This window comes from Gorilla gorilla, chromosome 20 (assembly GCF_029281585.2).
Source record: "Gorilla gorilla gorilla isolate KB3781 chromosome 20, NHGRI_mGorGor1-v2.1_pri, whole genome shotgun sequence".
NCBI lineage: Eukaryota > Metazoa > Chordata > Mammalia > Primates > Hominidae > Gorilla > Gorilla gorilla.
This window is the reverse complement of record NC_073244.2, coordinates 58,730,350-58,749,771: the sequence shown is the minus strand read 5'-3', so window position 1 is coordinate 58,749,771 and position 19,422 is coordinate 58,730,350. Positions and strand designations below refer to the sequence as shown.

Below are 19,422 nucleotides of genomic sequence, written 5' to 3'. Positions count from 1 at the left end.
GATACTCTTTCTGCTTGCCTTCCCTGCAGCGTGGCCTTGGAGAGGCTTCTGATCGGGGGCTCTGCTCTGTGAGCCCTGCTTGTGAGTGGGTGGGAGAGGTGGGCCCTGGCAGTTGTGGCTCCATCAGAAGAAAGGCTAAGGGGCCTGGGTTCCTCCAGACCGGGACACTCCTAGCCTTCATCATCCCCATTCCTGGTAAAAGTGAAGCTTGGCCTGGTGCCATGGCTCATGCCTGTAATCCCAGCACTTTGAGAGGCCGAGGTGGGTAGATCTCTTGAACCCAGGAGTTCAAGACCATCCTGGGCAACACGATGAAACTCCGTCTCTACAAAAATAAAAAAAAAAAAAATTAGCCAGGCATGGTGGTGTGTGTCTGTAGTCCCAGCTACTCAGGAGGCTGAGGCAGGAGGATCACTTGAGCCCAGGAATTGGAGGCTGCAGTGAGCGATGATCAAGCCACTGCACTCCAGCTTGGGTGACAGGGTGAGACCCTGTCTCAAAAACAAAATAAAAAGTGAAGTCCCCATGAGGTGTTGTAGGGGCGCTTGATATTTAATGGATGAGTGAATGACCCGTAACATATTCAGAGGCACCACTGTGATAAGTGCTTGGGATAGAGTCATGAGACAGACCTCGTTTCTGCCCTCACAGAGACAGAAAGGGACATCTGGCCTTGCACTGTGATCAGCCGTAGGCTGCCTCTCCAGCTGGAGGAGCACCTGGAGCTAAGATCACAGTGAGTCTCTGCACACTGCCCTGAGGCCTAACCAGGCTGGTCATAAGCGGCTGTGTTGAGTAAATGTAGAAAGGGTTGCTCCTACTGCCATCTTCTGCAAACAGGGCCATGGCCACACACTGCCCTTGAGCCCTTTCCCTGTGCTGATACCTGACTGGCAGAGACCTCAATGAGAAGCAGGGAGGTAGGCAGATCACCTGAGGTCAGGAGATCGAGACAAGCCTGACCAACATGGCGAAACCCCGTCTCTACTAAAAATACAAAAATTAGCTGAGCGTGGTAGCGAGTGTCTGTAATCCCAGCTACTGAAGAGGCTGAAGCAGGAGAATTGCTTGAACCTAGGAGATAGAGGTTACAGCGAGCCAAGATCCTGCCATTGCATTCTAGCCTAGGTGACAGAGCAAGACCCTGTCTGGAAGGAAGGAAGGAAGGGCATAATCCCAACACTTTGGGAGGCCAAGGTGGGCGAATCACCTGAGATCAGGAGTTCGAGACCAGCCTGGCCAACATGGTGAAACCCTGTCTCTACTAAAAATACAAAAATTAGCCAGGCGTGGCGATGCAAGCCTGTAGTCCCAGCTACTCGAGAGGCTGAGACAGGAGAATCCCTTGAACCCGGGAGGCAGAGGTTGCAAGTGAGCCGAGATTGCACCACTGTACGCCAGCCTGGGTGACAGAGGGAGATTGTCTCCAGAAAAAAAAAAAAAAGGAAAGAAAGAGAAAGAAGCAAGGTATAGGCCAGGTGTGGTGGCTCACACCTGTAATCCCAGCACTTTGGGAGGCTGAGGTGGGAGGATCACTTGCAGAGTTCAAGAACAGCCTAGAAACATAGCAAGACTCCATCTCCACACACACAAAAATAATTTTTTTAATTCGCTGGGCATGGTGGCACATGCCTATAGTACCCACTACTCAGGAGGATGAGGCAGGGGGATCATAGCTTGAGCCCAGGAGTTGGAAGCTACAGTGAACTATGATCATGCCACTGCACTCCAGGGCAACAGAGGGGGACTCTGAAGCAGGGTATATAATTACATAATATTTACAGACACAGGGTCAGTCCCAGCTCCACCCTTTCCCAACTATCCTTGCTGCTAAAGGGACACTAGGGGAAATGGCCCATCTGGATGGCCAGGGTGTGGTAACTGGGAACAATCACTTTGGAGAAGCATTTGATAAAACCGTGTGTTGGGATACGAATGCGTCCCCCAAAGTTCTTGGGTTGGAAATTTAACCTGCAGTGCTACAGATTTTAGAAGTGAGACATTCAAGAGGTAATTACGTCACCAGGGCTCTGCTCTCAGAAATGCACTAATGCCATGACCATGGAAGTGAGTTGAGTTTTCACGGGAATGGATTCCTTATAAAGAATGAGTTCACCCCTCTGTCTCAGATGAGATGCCTTCCGCTATGTTACAAGGAAGCCGGAAGACCCTCACCAAATACCAGCCCCACCATCTGGGACTTTTCAACCTTCAGATTTGTGAGCCCATAGATTTCTCTCTTTCTTTTTTTTTTTTTTTTGAGAGGGAGTCTCGCTCTGTCTCCCACAGAATCTCACTCTGTCTCTCAAGCTGGAGTGCAGTGGCACAATCTCAGTTCACTGCATCCTCCGCATCCTGGGTTCAAGCGATTCTCCTGCCTCAGCTTCTCTAGTAGCTGGGATTACAAGCATGCCCCACCATGCCGGGCTAATTTTTTTGTAGAAATGGGGTTTCACCATGTTGGCCAGGCTGGTCTTGAACTACTGATCTCAAGTGATCCACCTGCCTTGGCCTCTCAAAAGGCTGGGATTACAGGTGTGAGCCAGCGCGCCCAGACAGATTTCTGTTCATTACACGTTTCCTAGTCTGTGCAATTCCGTTACAGCAAGACAAAACAGACTAAGACATGGTGTCAAGATGAGAATGCACATACCTTGTGGCAGCAATAGCTTTTGTGGGCGTCCCCCTTAGAGGAACACGGGTGCATACAAGTATCCAAGTACTGGCAATGCACAAAACCATGTAAGTATCCAACAGCAGTTGGTAGGGTAAATAGTCCCATGTAGTGGCCAGGCCAGGTGGCTCACACCTGTAATCCCAAAATTTTGGGAGGCCGAGGTCAGGAGTTTGAGACCAGCCTGGCCAACATAGTGAAACCCCATCTCTACTAAAAATACAAAAATTAGCCAGGTGTGGTGGCATGCGCCTGTAGTCCCAGCTACTCAGGAGGCTGAGGCAGGAGAATCGCTTGAACCCGGCAGGTGGAGGTTGTAGTGAGCGGAGATTGTGCTACCGCACTTCAGCCTGGGCTACAGAGTGAGATTCCGTCCAAAACAAAAAACAAAAAACAAAAAACAATAAAAATACGGCCAGGCAGCCAGGCGCAGTGGCTCATGCCTGTAATCCCAGTACTTTGGGAGGCCAAGGCAGGCGGATCATGAGGTCAGTAGTTCGAGACCAGCCTGGCCAACATGGTGAAACCCCAGCTCTACTAAAAATACAAAAATTAACCAGGCATAGTGGCGGGCGCCTGTAATCCCAGCTACTTGGGAGGCTTAGGGAGGAGAATCGCTGGAACCCAGGAGGTGGAGGTTGCAGTGAGCCGAGACCGTGCCATCGCACTCCAGCCTGGGTGACAGAGCGAGACTCCATCTCAAAAAAAAAAAAAGAAGAAGAAAGATCGGCCGGGCGCAGTGGCTCACGCCTATAATACCAGCACTTTGGGAGACCGAGGCACGTGGATCACTTGAGGTCAGGAGTTCAAGACCAGCCTGGCCAACGTGGTGAAACCCCATCTCTATTAAAAATACAAAAATTACCCAGGAGTGGTGGCAAGCACCTGTAATCCTAGCTACTCGGGAGGCTGAGGCAGGAGAATCGCTTGAACCCAGGAGGAGGAGGTTGCAGTGAGCTGAGATCGTGCCATTGCACTCCAGCCTGGGCAACAAGAGCAAAATTCCATCTTAAAAATAAATAGGGCCAGGTGTGGTGGCTCCCGCCTGTAATCCCAGCACTTTGGGAGGCCGAGGCGGGCGGATCACGAGGTCAGGAGATTGAGACCGTCCTGGCTAACACGGTGAAACCCCATCTCCATTAAAAATACAAAAAATTACCTGGGGGTGGTGGCGGGCGCCTGTAGTCCCAGCTACTTGGGAGGCTGAGGCAAGAGAATGGTGTGAACCCGGGAGGTGGAGCTTACAGTGAGCTGAGATTGTGCCACTGCACTCCAGCCTGGGTGACAGAGTGAGACGCAAAAAGAATAAAAAATAAATAAATAATAAATAAATACAAAAATTGGCTGGTGTGGTGGTGGGTGCCTGTAACTCCAGCTATTTGGGAGGGTAAAGCAGGAGAATTGCTTGAACCCGGGAGGTGGAGGTTGCAGTGAGCCAAGACCACGCCACTGCACTCCAGCTTGGGCAACAGAGCGAGACTCTGTCTCAAAAAAAAAACAAAACTTTTTTTGTCTGATGTAATCACACAACAGAATAGTATACATCCATTAGCGGGAATGAACTAGAGCTTTACCAACATGAAGAAAAACAACAGATAATGATGAATAAAAATTGCAAGTGGCAAAATAGTGGGTACATGGGTATTTATTAGAACATTTAGCTGAGTGAGGTGGCTCCCGCCTGTAATCCCAGCACTTTGGGAGGCTGAGGTGGGTGGATCACTTAAGGTCAGGAGCTCAAGACCAGCCTGACCAACATGGTGAAACTTTGTCTCTACCAAAAATATAAAAATTCGCTGGCAAGGTGGTGGGAGCCTATAACCTCAGCTACTTGCTGGGAGGTGGAGGTTGCAGTGAGCCGAGATCACGCTACTACACTCTAGCCTGGGTGACAGAGTGAGACTCTGTCTCAAAAAAAAAAAAAAAAAAAAAAAAATGTAATCAAATACTTCAAGAGAAGGCAGGAAAGGAGAAACAGGGGAACAAAAGTGGGACAAATGGAAAGCAAATGGTAGACCTAAATTCAACCATGTTAATAATTCTAAGACATATTATGAGAAAGGGGAGCCAGTTATGGGAAGATGTCTCATCCTCTACCAAGGGATGGCATGCACTGCAGTGAAGGCGAAGCAGGGCGTTGGTCCGGGTGTGAACACTCTCTGCATGGCCTTTGCCCTGCTTACAAGTATTTAAGCATGGAGACAGAGGTTCTTTTTTTTTTTTTGAGACAGAATTTCGCTCTTTTTGCCCAGGATGGAGTGCAGTGGCACGATCTCGTCTCACCACAACCTCCGCCTCCTGGGTTCAAGTGATTCTCCTGCCTCAACCTCCCAAGTAGCTGGGATTACAGGCATGTGCCACCTTGCCCGGCTAATTTTATATTTTTAGTAGAGACAGGGCTTCTCCATGTTAGTCAAGATGGGGCTTCTCCATGTTAGTCAGGCTAGTCTCAAACTCCCAACTTCAGGCCTTGGCCTCCCAAAATGCTGGGATTACAGGCGTGAGCCACCACACCCGGCCTCCTTTTTTTTGAGACTGAGTCTCGCTGTGTTGCCCAGGCTGGAGTGCAGTGACATGATTCTCACTGCAACTTCTGCCTCCTGGGTTCAAGCAGTTCTCCTGCCTCAGCCTCTTGAGCAGTTGGAATTACAGACATGAGCTACTGTACCCGGCCACCTAGATGTTTTTTCTAAACATGATATTCTTCATGTTTATCCAGTTTGGGATTCACTGAGCCTTTAACATCTGTTTTTTTTTTTTGTTTTTTTTTTTATTTTTTATTGATCATTCTTAGGTGTTTCTTGCAGAGGGGGATTTGGCAGGGTCACAGGACAATAGTGGAGGGAAGGTCAGCAGATAAACAAGTGAACAAAGTTCTCTGGTTTTCCTAGGCAGAGGACCTTGCGGCCTTCCGCAGTGTTTGTGTCCCTGGGTACTTGAGATTAGGGAGTGGTGATGACTCTTAAGGAGCATGCTGCCTTCAAGCATCTGGTTAACAAAGCACATCTTGCACCGCCCTTAATCCATTCAACCCTGAGTGGACACAGCACATGTTTCAGAGAGCACAGGGTTGGGGGTAAGGTCACAGATCAACAGGATCCCAAGGCAGAAGAATTTTTCTTAGTACAGAACAAAATGAAGTCTCCCATGTCTACCCCCTTCTACACAGACACGGCAACCATCCGATTTCCCAATCTTTTCCCCACCTTTCTCCCCTTTCCATTCCACAAAACCGCCATTGTCTTCATGGCCCGTTCTCAATGAGCTGTTGGGTACACCTCCCAGACGGGGTGGTGGCCGGGCAGAGGGGCTCCTCACTTCCCAGCAGGGGCGGCCGGGCAGAGGCGCCCCTCACCTCCCGGACGGGGTGGCTGGCCGGGCGGGGGGCTGACCCCCCCCACCTCCCTCCTGGACGGGTTGGCTGGCCGGGTGGGGGGCTGACCCCCCCCACCTCCCTCCCGGACAGGGCGGCTGGCCAGGCGGGAGGGCTGACCCCCCCACCTCCCACCCAGACGGGGCGGCTGGCCGGGCGGGGGGCTGACCCCCCACCTCCCTCCCGGACGGGGCGGCTGGCTGGGCAGAGGGGCTCCTCACTTCCCAGTAGGGGCAGCCGGGCAGAGGCGCCCCTCACCTCCCGGACGGGGCGGCTGGCCGGGCGGGGGGCTGACCCCCCCACCTCCCTCCCGGACGGGGCGGCTGGCCGGGCAGAGGGGCTCCTCACTTCCCAGTAGGGGCGGCCGGGCAGAGGCGCCCCTCACCTCCCGGACGGGGCGGCTGGCCAGGCGGGGGGCTAACCCCCCCACCCCCCTCCCAGATGGGGCAGCTGGCCGGGCAGGGGGCTGACACCCCCACCTCCCTCCCGGACGGGGCGGCTGGCCGGGTGGGGGGCTGACCCCCCCACCTCCCTCCCGGACGGGGCGGCTGGCCGGGCGGGGGGCTGACCCCCCCACCTCCCTCCCGGACAGGGCGGCTGGCCAGGCGGGAGGGCTGACCCCCCCACCTCCCACCCAGACGGGGCGGCTGGCCCGGCGGGGGGCTGACCCCCCACCTCCCTCCCGGACGGGGCGGCTGGCCGGGCAGAGGGGCTCCTCACTTCCCAGTAGGGGCGGCCGGGCAGAGGCGCCCCTCACTTCCCCGACGGGGCGGCTGGCCGGGCGGGGGGCTGACCCCCCCACCTCCCTCCCGGACGGGGCGGCTGGCCGGGCAGAGGGGCTCCTCACTTCCCAGTAGGGGCGGCCGGGCAGAGGCGCCCCTCACCTCCCGGACGGGGCGGCTGGCCAGGCGGGGGGCTAACCCCCCCACCCCCCTCCCAGATGGGGCAGCTGGCCGGGCAGGGGGCTGACACCCCCACCTCCCTCCCGGACGGGGCGGCTGGCCGGGTGGGGGGCTGACCCCCCCACCTCCCTCCCGGACGGGGCGGCTGGCCGGGCGGGGGGCTGACCTCCCCACCTCCCTCCCGGACGGGGCGGCTAGCCGGGTGGGGGGCTGACCCCCCCACCTCCCTCCCGGACGGGGCGGCTGGCCGGGCAGAGTGGCTCCTCACTTCCCAGTAGGGGCGGCCGGGCAGAGGCGCCCCTCACCTCCCGAACGGGGGCGGCTGGCCGGGCGGGGGGCTGATCCCCCCACCTCCCTCCCGGACGGGGTGGCTGGCCGGGTGGGGGGCTGACCCCCCCACCTCCCTCCCGGACGAGGTGGCTGCCGGGCGGAGACGCTCCTCACTTCCCAGACGGGGTGGCTGCTGGGCGGAGGGGCTCCTCACTTCTCAGACGGGGCGGCTGCCGGGCGGAGGGGCTGCTCACTTCTCAGACGGGGCGGTTGCCAGGCAGAGGGTCTCCTCACTTCTCAGACGGGGCGGCCGGGCAGAGACGCTCCTCACATCCCGGACGGGGCGGCAGGGCAGAGGTGCTCCCCACATCTCAGACGATGGGCGGCCGGGCAGAGACGTTCCTCACTTCCTAGATGGGATGGCGGCCGGGAAGAGGCACTCCTCACTTCCTAGATGGGATGGCGGCCGGGCAGAGACGCTCCTCACTTTCCAGACTGGGAAGCCAGGCAGAGGGGCTCCTCACATCCCAGACAATGGGCGGCCAGGCGGAGACGCTCCTCGCTTCCCAGAATGGGGGGCGGCCGGGCAGAGGCTGCAATCTCGGCTCTTTGGGAGGCCAAGGCAGGCGGCTGGGAGGTGGTTGTAGCGAGCCGAGATCACGCCACTGCACTCCAGCATGGGCGCCATTGAGCACCGAGTTAACGAGACTCCGTCTGCAATCCCGGCACCTCGGGAGGCCGAGGCTGGCAGATCACTCGCGGTTAGGAGCTGGAGACCAGCCCGGCCGACACAGCGAAACCCCGTCTCCACCAAAAAAATACGAAAACCAGTCAGGCGTGGCGGCGCGCGCCTGCAATCGCAGGCACTGGGCAGGCTGAGGCAGGAGAATCAGGCAGGGAGGTTGCAGTGAGCTGAGATGGCAGCAGTACCGTCCAGCTTCGGCTCGGCATCAGAGGGAGACCGTGGAAAGAGAGGGAGAGGGAGACCGTGGGGAGAGGGAGAGGGAGAGGGGGAGGGGGAGGGGGAGGGGGAGGGGGAGGGGCGAGCCTTTAACATCTGTAAATTTCTGGCCGGTAGTGTTGGCTCACACCTGTAATCCCAGCACTTTGGGAAGCCGAGGCGGGTGGATCACTTGAGGTCAGGAGTTTGTGACCAGCCTGGTCAACATGGTGAAACCCTGTCTCTACTAAAAATACAAAAATTAGCTGGGTGTGGTGGTGGGCACCTGTAATCTCAGCTACTCAGGAGGCTGAGGCAGGAGAATTGCTTGAACCCAGGAGGTGGAGGTTGTAGTGAGCCAAGATCACATCATCGCACTCCAGCCTGGGTGACAAGAGTGAAACTCCGTCTCAAAATAAATAAATAAAAAGTAAAAAAATTACAAATTAAAAAATTAGCTGGGCGGCGTGCACTATAATCCCAGCTACTTGGAAGGCTGAGGTTGGAGAATTGCTTGATCCCGGGAGGCGGAGGTTGCAGTCAGCCGAGATTGTGCCACTGCACTACAGCCTGGGCGATAGAGTGAGACTTCATCTCAAAAAAAAAAAAAAAGAAAAGAAAGAAAAGTACCAGCCAGATGTAGTAGCTTACATCTGTAATCACAGTACTTTAGGAGGCTGAGGTAAGAGGATCACTTGAGGCCAGAGTTTAAGCCTGGGCAACATAGTGAGACCTCATGGCTACTAAAAATAAGTATATATATTTTTTGAGATGGAGTTTCGCTCTTGTTGCCTAGGCTGGAGTGCAATTGCTTGATCTCGGCTCACTGCAACCTCCACCTCCCGGGTACAAGCGATTTTCCTGCCTCGGCCTTCGGAGTAGCTGGGATTACAGGCATGTGGACCACACCTAGCTAATTTTTGTATTTTCAGTAGAGACGGGGTTTCACCATGTTGGTCAGGCTGGTCTGGTGACTCCTGACCTCAGGTGATCCAGCCGCCTCGACCTCCCAAAATGTTGGGATTACAGGCATGAGCCACCGCACCCAGCCAATAATTTTAAAAACATTAGCCAGGGGGAACATGGTGAAACTCCGTCTCTACTAAAAATACAAAAAAAAAAAAGGACGGGCGCAGTAGCTCACGCCTGTAATCCCAGCACTTTGGGAGGTCGAGGCAGGCGGATCACGAGGTCAGGAGATCGAGACCATCCTGGCTAACATGCTGAAACCCTGTCTCTACTAAAAATACAATAAATTAGCCGGGCGTGGTGGCGGGCGCCTGTAGTCCCAGGTACTCGGGAGGCTGCGGCAAGAGAATGGCGTGAACCCGGGAGGTGGAGCTTGCAGTGAGCTGACAGCATGCCACTACACTCCAGCCTAGGCAAATGAGCAACACTCCAACTCAAAAAAAAAAAAAAAAAAATTAGCCGGGGGAGAAAATTAGCCAGGTATGGTGGTGCCTGCCTGTGGTCCCAGCTACTCAAGAGACTGAGGTGGGAGACTCACTTTGAGCCCTCAAAATCAAGATTTCAGTGAGCCATGATTGCACACCACTGCACTCCAGCCTGGGTGGCAGAGTAAGACCCTATCACTAAAAAAACAAAACAGGCTGGGCACGGTGGCTCATGCCTGTAATCCCAGCACTTTGGGAGGCTGAGGTGGGCAGATCATCAGGTTGGGAGTTCGAGACCAGACTGGTCAATATGGTGAAACCCCGTCTCTACTAAAAATAGAAAAATTAGCCAGGCATGGTGGTGGGCGCCTGTAGTCCCAGCTGCTCAGGAGGCTGAGGCAGAGAAGTTGCTTGAATCCGGGAGGCAGAGGTTGCAGTGAGCTGAGATCACGCCACTGCACTCCAGCCTGTGCAACAGAGCATGACTCTGTCTCAAAAAACAAAACAAAATAAAAAACAACAAGAACCAACTCCTAAAATGCATTTTTATACTTGCTAACCCTGGAACTTGGCTTTGGGAAGTCTTTCCTAAGTGTGCACAATGTCACTCAGCAGCAGACTGATTCAATAGTTAATGGTTCACCTGTTTTGGTTATGGAATTTGATGCATGAAATACTGACAAGGATCTCCAAGACATATTGAGAAAAAAGCACATTGGAGAAAAATAGTTATTTATGAATATGTAAAATAGCAGCTAACATTGAGCAATTTTGATTCAAAGACTGATTTTTTAATCCCCACATATGAGGAATGTGCCACTATTCTACCCATTTTAGGGATGGGGTAACAGAAAGTAGTGTAGCGAGGGTCACATGGCTGAGTGGTAGAGTCTAGGTTTGAACATGGCAGTCTGGAAGGATTCACTCTCAACAGTTAACAGTGGTGACCTCCGGGGAGTGGATATGAAAGTGGATACAGCTAGGCTGGGCACGGTGGCTTACACCTATAATCCCAGCATTTTGGGTGCCAAGGCAGGTGGATTACTTTAGGTCAGGAGTTCGAGAGCAGCCAGGCCAACATGGTGAAACCCTGTCTACTAAAAGTACAAAAATTAGCTGGGCATGGTGGCGGGGGCCTGTAATCCCAGCTACTTGGGAGGCTGAGGCAGGAGAATTGCTTGAAACCAGGAGGTGGAGGTTGCAGTAAGCCGAGATCGCACCACTGCACTCTAGCCTGGGTGACAGAGCAAGACTCCGTCTATTAAAAAAAAAAAAAAAAGAAAGAAAAAAAGAAAGTGGATACAGCTAACATGTCCAAAAAGCATCTCATATTTCTCTCCAAAATGCAGTTTAGCTGTGAAGTCAGCTGCTCTTATTATGTGGCCAACATTGTGCTGACAGGCTGTGCCCTGCAGCGGAGAGGAATCTTCTCTTTATGCTTGTATATTGCTTGAATATTTTACAAGCTTAGGAACCAAATCCACCCACCCTTTTGGACCTAGTTGAAGGCCCTCTTTTATGAAGGCTAACATGATGTTTTCCAGTGACTACTGGTTCTCAGGGACTTGTGAAGGGAAGCCCAAAATCTTGTTCTCACTGAGCAAACAAGCCGTGCCACTACATGAATCTCTACTGAGTACCCCGCATCGCAGCTTTCCCAGTCAGCGCCATTTCCATCTCTCCCTTGCTTGTGAAGTGAGGCTGTTTTCTTATCTCCAGTATGGGTAGGAGAACAGCATCTATCCCCATGGGGTTGCTGTGGGGATTCCAACTCAAAGAACAAGGATTCTGAAAAGTACCAGGCAGGTTGCATGGGTATAATGACCATTAGCTGTTATCATTAAACTTACCACCTGCAACCTAAGCCATCTCTTCCACACCTGTAATGAGCTAATAGAACATATGTCAAGATAACTTTTTTTTTTTTAAGATGGAGTCTCGCTCTGTTGCCCAGGCTGGAGTGCAGTGGCACGATCTCGGCTCACTGCAACCTCCGCCTCCCAGGTGCAAGCGATTCTCCTGCCTCAGCCTCCTGAGTAGCTGGATTACAGCCACGCGCCGCCATGCCCAGCTAGTTTTTGTATTTTTTTTTTTAGTAGAGACGGGGTTTCACTATGTTGATCAGGCTGGTGTTGAACTCCTGACCTTGCGATCCACCCGCCTCGGCCTCCCAAAGTGCTGGGACTTTTTTTTCGAGACAGTGTCTCGCTCTTTCACCCAGGCTTCAGTGCAGTGGTGAAATCCAGGTCATTTCAGCCTCAAACTCCTGGGCTCAAGTGATCCTCCTGCCCCAGTCTCCCAAGCAGCTGTGACCACAGGCACAAGCCACTACGCTCAGCTATTTCTTTTTTTGTGGAGATGGGGTCTTGCTTTGTTTCCCAAGTTGGTCACGAACTCTTGGGCTGAAGTGCTTCTCCCGCCACAGCCTCCTACCATGCCTGACTAACTGCAGATGTTGAGATGGAGTGTCACACTGTTACCCGGGCTGGAGTGCAGTGGTGTGACCTCGGTTCATTGCGACCTCCGCCTCCCAGGTTCAAGTGATTCTCCTGTCTCAGCCTCCCCAGTAGTTGAGATTACAGGCACCCGCCACCATGCCCGGCTAATTTTTGTAATTTTAGTAGACAGGGTTTCACCATGTTGGCCTGGCTGCTCTCAAACTCCTGACCTCGTGATTCGTCCGCCTCAGCCTCCCAAAACGTTGGGATTACAGGCGTGAGCCACCACGCCTGGCCTTTTTTTCTTCATTTTTATGATTAATACAAACATCATGTGGCAGTTTATGAAATTTGTAGAAACTAGACATTTCTTGCCTGGGGCTGGCAGCTTTCCCCTCGATTCCTGAGGGGTCCTCTGGGTGACTTAATCTCTGCCGTTAGAGGTACAGGGTGGAAAAGTTTGAAGCTTCCGGGACGATTCTACAATTTTGTTTTTATCAATCCAGACCCACCTGCTCCCCCTTGTGACCAAGGCTGCACATTACAGTCAAGAGTATAATTAGCTCAGAATTTAAAGACCATGTGAAATTCATGCAGCAATGTAACTGCTGACCCTGACGCCACTGACTTGCACTAAAGGTGGCCAGACATGGATCCTTTCCGAAATGCAGCCCCTGTCCCACCTCCGGTGGGAGCAGGTGATGCAGGGTTGAGGAACAGAGGCCCTCCTGTAGTGAAGACCACTTTTCTCCCCGACTAACTGCTGCAGGATCAGAATAGGAAAGAGACTGATTTATTGAAACATCACACAATTTACATAAAGAAGAAACACAAGCAAGAGTGGGGTGAACTGGAACGCACTTTGGCTGCATCAAGGCAAACCTGGTCTTCCAATAAAAGCTCTGACCCGTAGCGGCTGTGGGACTTTTGGGGCATACTAAGCATCACTTTTGACTTCCCTTTATTATTATAATTCTTGCCACTGAAAATAGCCACTATTTAGCTGAATTATCCATCAGACAACTGGAGCCAGGAGCTTCTACACATTCTAGAATGTGAACAATTTAACTCTTGCTGCATCACCCAGAAAAAATGGTGGCAGGAATGGTGAGAGAGAGGAGGAATCTCTTGAGTTAGAGCCTCAGGTCTGAAAAGGCAACTGGTAGGATCATCCCATTCCCTCTCAGAAGCTTCTGAAGTGGAAGAAAAACAAGCAAATCCTAAAGCAAGTAACTTTATTATCATTCCTTTAAAAAGAACCAAAGAAAATTCACAACATATGTGAAACACAAACAGGTGTGGTTTAGGAGGTAAACAAAGGACCAACACAGCCCTGAAATGCAACAGCCTCTGAGTGACTTGGGCCGCATGTGACTGGGATTCTGTTAAAAGGGCAGGCTCCTCCCTCCTAGCCCTGAAGCCCCAGGAACCTGCCTTGAAAGACAAGCTCTCTAATACTCAACTTGCAGGGTCTCGCCCTAACATCCAAGACTTGGTAGCATCTCCTTTCTCCCAAAACCCAGCTGGAACTCAACTAATCCTAAACGAAAACTCAAGAACAGCACACCAGATGCCACCTGTTGTTTGTCAGGGTCTCAAACTCCAGAGGAAATGCATTTGCCTGTCATGGTTTTCCTCTCTAAGGGCACCTGTCTGAACTTGGAGCTGTGCTTCCACTGGTGCCTCATGGGGCCTGGGCCTACTCTCCACCTGAATTCACACTTTTCTCTATAAGATATCAGGTGGGGAATAAGTCCAAGAAGGTGGCAAGAGGCTCCCGAGCAACAGAGCGTGCTCATTCCTGGCAGGCATCTCCCACAATGCCCCAGAGGGCTGGCGAGGCCAGGACAGCATAAGGACAGAGAAAGGGCAGAGGGGTGCTTGGAAGTGCTCATCACTCAGGGGAGTTGGCAGGCCCAGGATGACAGGCAGCCTGAACAGTGCTGGAACAAAGACCCTGCACCCCTTGTCAAGCAGCTGCTGGTGATGGGAAGCAGCACGTCGGCACCACCTCCTTCGTTGCAGGAAATGTTTTGTATCGGGCCAATGACTTCAGTTTTCCTTGCCTGGAGATGCCTTCATGAAGGAAGGGGACAGAGAATACAGGCGGGCATGCTGCAGTTGGCATCTCTGGGGCTGCCAAGTCTTGAGTTCACTTGGGGCCAAGGCACTCCACAATCCCGTTCCCCTTCATGCCATCGAAGAAGAAGAAGTTGTTGTGAGGAGGGTCCCGCTGAGACAGGGCCTGGGGAGAAAAATGAAAAGAGGGTTTAGCTCAAGTGCTTTAAGAGGAATGGGGGAAAAAAAATTCTAAAAGCAGTCTAGGGCAGTGGTTCTTAACTGGGGTCGATTTTGCTCCCAAAGGGCTATTTGGCAATGTCTGGAGACAATTTTGATTGTCCTATCTCCTCGCTCTGTCCCTTACAAGCTGTGTGTCCATGGGGAGATTATTTAACCTCTCCAAACATTACCTTATTTTCCTAACATGAGATTAAGAAATGTATTTGCCTGGGTTAAACTATGTATCTCAAAAATGTAAAACAGGCCAGGGCCAGGCACACTCACACCTGTAATCCCAGCACTTTGGGAGGCTGAGGTGGGAGAATCACTTGAGCCCAGGAATTCAAGACCAGTCTGCGCAACATGGTGAGATCCCGTCTATATGAAAACTAAAATAGGTGGGGCGCAGTGGCTTACGCCTGTAATCCCAGCACTCTGGGAGGCTGAAGTGGGCGGATCACCTGAGGTTGGGAGTTGGAGGCCAGCCTGGCCAACACGGTGAAACCTGTCTCTACTAAAAATACAAAAATTAGCCGAGTATGGTGGCGTGCTACTTGGGAAGCTGAGGCAGGAGAATTGCTTGAACCCAGGAGGCAGAGGTTGCAGTAAACTGAGATTGCGCCACCGCACTCCAGCCTGGGCGACACAGTGAGACTCTGTCTCAAAAAAAAAGAGAAAAAGAAAAATGACATAAATTAGCCAGGTATGGTGATGCATGCCCAAGGTGCCAGCTACTCGGGAGGCTGAGGTGGGAGGATCGCTTGAGCCTGGGAGATTGAGGCTGCAGTGAGCTGTAATAGTGCCACTATACTCCAGCCTGGGCAACAGAGTGAGACCCTGTCTCAAAACAAAAAACAAACAAACAAAAAAAACCTTAAAACTAAAACAATGACTAACACTGTGTTGCACCACCATTGGGCAAACAGCAGAAATAATTATTCATGACTATTCAACTGAGAAAGGTGGCAGTTCTTAGGCTGTGGCCTTTATCACCTAAGGGGACACATTTAATCAAGGAACACACTGATGCAGAAGGGGGCTATTCCATGAGGACATAAAGTCGCTAGGCTTCCACAGGGTGGGTCAGGGCTGGGATCCAGAGGGCCTGGACAATGCTATTTAGCAACGGCAATGGTGATTATCTTGTGGGGTTACCAGACAGAGCACTTTAAAATACAAGAACCGGGCTGGGCTTAATGGCTCACACCTGTAATCCCAGCACTTAGGGAGGCCGAGGAGGGAGAATCACTTGAGCCCAGGTGTTCGAGACCAGCCTGCGCAACATGGCAAAACCCCGTATCTACAAAAAATAAAAAAATTAGTTGGAAGTGGTGGCGTGTGCTTATAGTCTCAGTGCCTCAGGAAGCTGAGGTGGGAGGATCACTTAAGTCCAGGGAAATCAAGTCTGCAGTGAGCTGTGATGGCGCCACTGTACTCCAGCCTGGGCAACAGAGAGCGAGAGAGAGGAGTGGGGGTGGGAAGGAGAGTGAGCACGTGGCCTTGTCTTTTGAGGCAGGGTCAGCCCCCGAAACAACATACTGAGTCTTGTATGCACATACATCTTTCTGAGAAAGGGTTCACAATTGTCACAAATTTTCAAACAGGTCCTTAACCCAGAAAGGATTGAAATTTCACCACAAGCTACCATTTAAAGAGGAAGACATCACCTAGGCAAGCTGCCAGGGCAGGGTTTAACGGTTCCCAGAAGCACCGTCCCATCATTCAAGAGGAAGGTGGGGCTACACATCCTGAACTGCTCCTCTTCAAACTCAGCACCAAACCCTTTTCATTTCTTCATCCATAAAACGGGGACAATCACATCTACCATATACAAATAGTGTTAGTCAGCTATTTTTCCAGGGAAATTTTATTTATTTGTAAATGTTTTTAATTTTTTGAGACAGGATCTTGTTCTGCTGCCCAGGTGGGAGGCACATTCTCGGCTTACTGCAACCTCCATCTCCCCAGCTCCAGATATCCTCCCACACCCTCTCGAGTAGCTGGGACTTTTGTAGAGATGAGGTCTCCTCATGTTGCCCAAGCTGGTCTTGAACTTCTAGGTTCAAGCAATCCTCCCAAAGTGCTGGAATTACAGGCATGAGCTACTGCACCCAGTCAAGGGAACATTTATTAAGCATCTACTCTATGCCAGGTATTCAGCTAGACATTAAGGATTCTGAGAAGGTCTCTGTCCACATGGAGCTTGGATCAGAAAGAAGTTTGCTTCTCTGGGCAAATAGGCAAATAAAAAGCACCTGCCTGCTAGAGTTTTGGTGAGAATGAAATGTGACTAGCCTTGTAAAGTGCCGAGCACATAGTAAATTCTTAGTAAGTAGGAGCTGCTATTAATAATAATAGGGCCAGGAGTCCTTTACCAATACTGGGGATGCCACCAACCTAGCCAGGTGGAAGGGTCCAACAGTACACAGGTGGAACTCTTAGACCCTCAAACCCAAGATACAGGAGATGGTACGTGTTTTACCATGAACCTGGGATGGCTGCTGCTTTCACTATCACCTCTCTTACCATAGACAGGGAGACCTGCCGTGGACGGTGGGGATGGAGAGAAAGGAAAACTGCTTTAAACCCAAGGAAGTAGACATGGATATAAAATAGGGTATCTAGAAGGACGTAAGAAAGGAAAGACGCAGAAGATGATTCCAAAGGAGCAGACTTGCGCTTGACCCATCTCCTAGTGTAAGCTTTCCATAGGTGCTCAGACAGTGCCTCAGGAGAGAAAGGTGAGTCTGAGGCCCTTGGACTGCAGGCCCCGCCTGCCAGCTGGCTGAAGGCTGACCAGTAATAAGTATGAAGGAGTACTGGGGATGAGAGCAGGGCATGGGGTGAACATGGGGCAAAAGGTAAAGTGCTTCCCAAGCAAGATGGGGTAGGAGGAGATTCCAAACACACCCAGCAACCAAGAATGCAGAGTACTCTGGCTATCTGGGATAAACAGAAACAAGATGCTGGGCACCAGCTGTCTCCAGCAGGCAGGAAGGAGGGGGCTGTGTGAGGATGGGGATGTGAGAAGCTACCACCAACAATGGGGTCAAGGCTACCTGCCCCAACCTCCAGTCTCCATCCCACATGAAAAATTTAGGGGGAGCCCCTCAATGGGATGTGCAGAAGTGAGGCTGACAATGCAAGGGCAGCAGCCCTGGGGTCCATGCAGTCTCTACATGATGGTGCCATTGAAGGCAACACCTGACGCATGACTGCCCCGTGGTGAAGAGGACAGGCTCAGAAACCAGACTGCCTGGGCCCACATCCTGGCACCACACTCACTAGCCTGGGCAAGCATCTTCTTTCCTGCACCTTAGTCTCTCTTTTATAAACCAGGGATCACAGGAGTTCCTACTTCATAGGGCTGGTGGGAGATGAAATGAGTATCCACGTAAAAAACACTGTCTTTGTGTGGCAGACAGTGGGCTTTCAGTAAGTCTTGTCTATTATTGGTGGTGTCGTCATTTTAGGCTACAAAAATATGTACATTCCCATTCTCCACTTAGAACATTCCCATTGCTGCACTCTTTCCTGCAGTTTGTCTACAGGGAGCCTCAGAATCCTGCTCAAACAGTCCTCTGGGTGGCCATTACCCTCTTCTCAGATTGGGCATATAAACTGTAATTTTCACATCACTCTGGGCTATGTATAAAATGTGAGCAAGGAAAGAGGTATGGCCATTGCACACTTTTCTTTCCCCTCCAAATATCTCCTCAGTGCCCATCACATAGAAGAAAGTTAGATTTGATCAAAGGAAGAATTTAGACCAGAGAGAAGGATCAGAAAAAAATAGACCAAAAAAAAAAAAAAAAAAAAAGTAGCCTTAGGAAAATGGTGTGACTAACAAATTGAGCCAAATGTCTCCAGAATTTACAGACCCCAGGAGAAAGTGTTAAGGGCTGGGCCTCCAAATTGTCCTCCTAAGCTCAAACATGACATGTACATGGACATGGCCAATCATTTAACCAGGCACGACTCTGCTCCATAAGAAAGAAGGAAAAAGCCTCACCGGAGTCCACTAAGGCAGCCAAGAACCTGCAAAAGGCAAATTTAACATCTTTGGGCAAATAGCAAAGTCTGCAAAGAATGTACAATATATTTGGGGGTATGGTATAGTTTTAGCAACCCAAATGTTCCAGAAGACCCTCAAAAGGCTGTGCTAGTTACTGGTTATGTGACCCTGTATGAGATGCTTCCCTTCTGAGAGACACACTAACATCTACCTAACAGGGTCACGGGTCATCATGTACAGAGCCTTGAGGGGCTCCTGGTGTGTTCATGGGGACACAGAAACTGATTTCTCTACAAATACCTACAGTGTGTAGTTAAAAAGACAGGGGCTTGGCCGGGTGCGGTGGCTCACACCTATAATCCCAGCACTTTGGGAGGCTGAGGTGGGAGGATCACAAGGTCAGGAGTTGGAGACCAGCCTGGCCAATATGGTGAACTACTAAAAATACGAAAATTAGCCTGGTGTGGTGGCGGGAACCTGTACTCTCAGCTGCTCGGGAGGCTGAGGCAGAAGAATCGCTTGAACCCAGGAGGCGGAGGTTGCAGTGAGTCAAGATCATGCCACTGCACTCCAGTCTGAGAGACAAAGTGAGATTCTGTCTCAAAAAAAAAAAAAAAAAAAAAAAAGCTGGGGGGGGCGGGCGGCTGGGTACACTGGCTCACGCCTGTAATTCCAGCACTTTGAGAGGCTGAGGCGGGCAGATCATGAGGTCAGGAGATCCAGACCATCCTGGCTAACACAGTGAAACCCCGTCTCTACTAAAAATACTAAAAATACAAAAAAATTAGCTGGGCGTGGTGGCGGGCGCCTGTAGTCCCAGCTACTTGGAAGGCTAAGGTAGGAGAATGGCGTGAACCCGGGAGGTGGAGCTTGCAGTGATCTGAGATCGTGCCACTGCACTCCAGCCTGGGGGACAGAGCGAGACTCCATCTCAAAAAAAAAAAAAAAAAAGGGAGGGCTTTGATGTCATGGTGATGAATAGAGATAAACTGTACAGAGGTTAAGAGCACAGGTTCTGGAGTCCCTTTCATGGGCCCAAGAGTCTTCCTCTTAAGTGGGGATCATGATAGTACTCACTTATAGAGCTATGAGAAGCAGAATCCCTGACCAATACAACAGGCACTGGATAACTAATA

At 51.6% G+C, this 19,422-nt stretch overlaps 1 protein-coding gene across 1 annotated transcript in view; it reads right to left on the bottom strand.

Annotated features, from left to right (window-relative positions):
- Positions 1–13,209: 13,209 nt before the first annotated feature.
- Positions 13,210–19,422, bottom strand: part of SAE1 (SUMO1 activating enzyme subunit 1) — a 78,331-nt gene continuing 72,118 nt past the window's right edge. Inside the window, exon 9 of the mRNA XM_004061043.3 lies at positions 13,210–14,236. Coding sequence (XP_004061091.2) covers positions 14,144–14,236 — 93 coding nt within the window. The 3' untranslated portion in view covers positions 13,210–14,143. The remainder of the gene's footprint in view (positions 14,237–19,422) is intronic.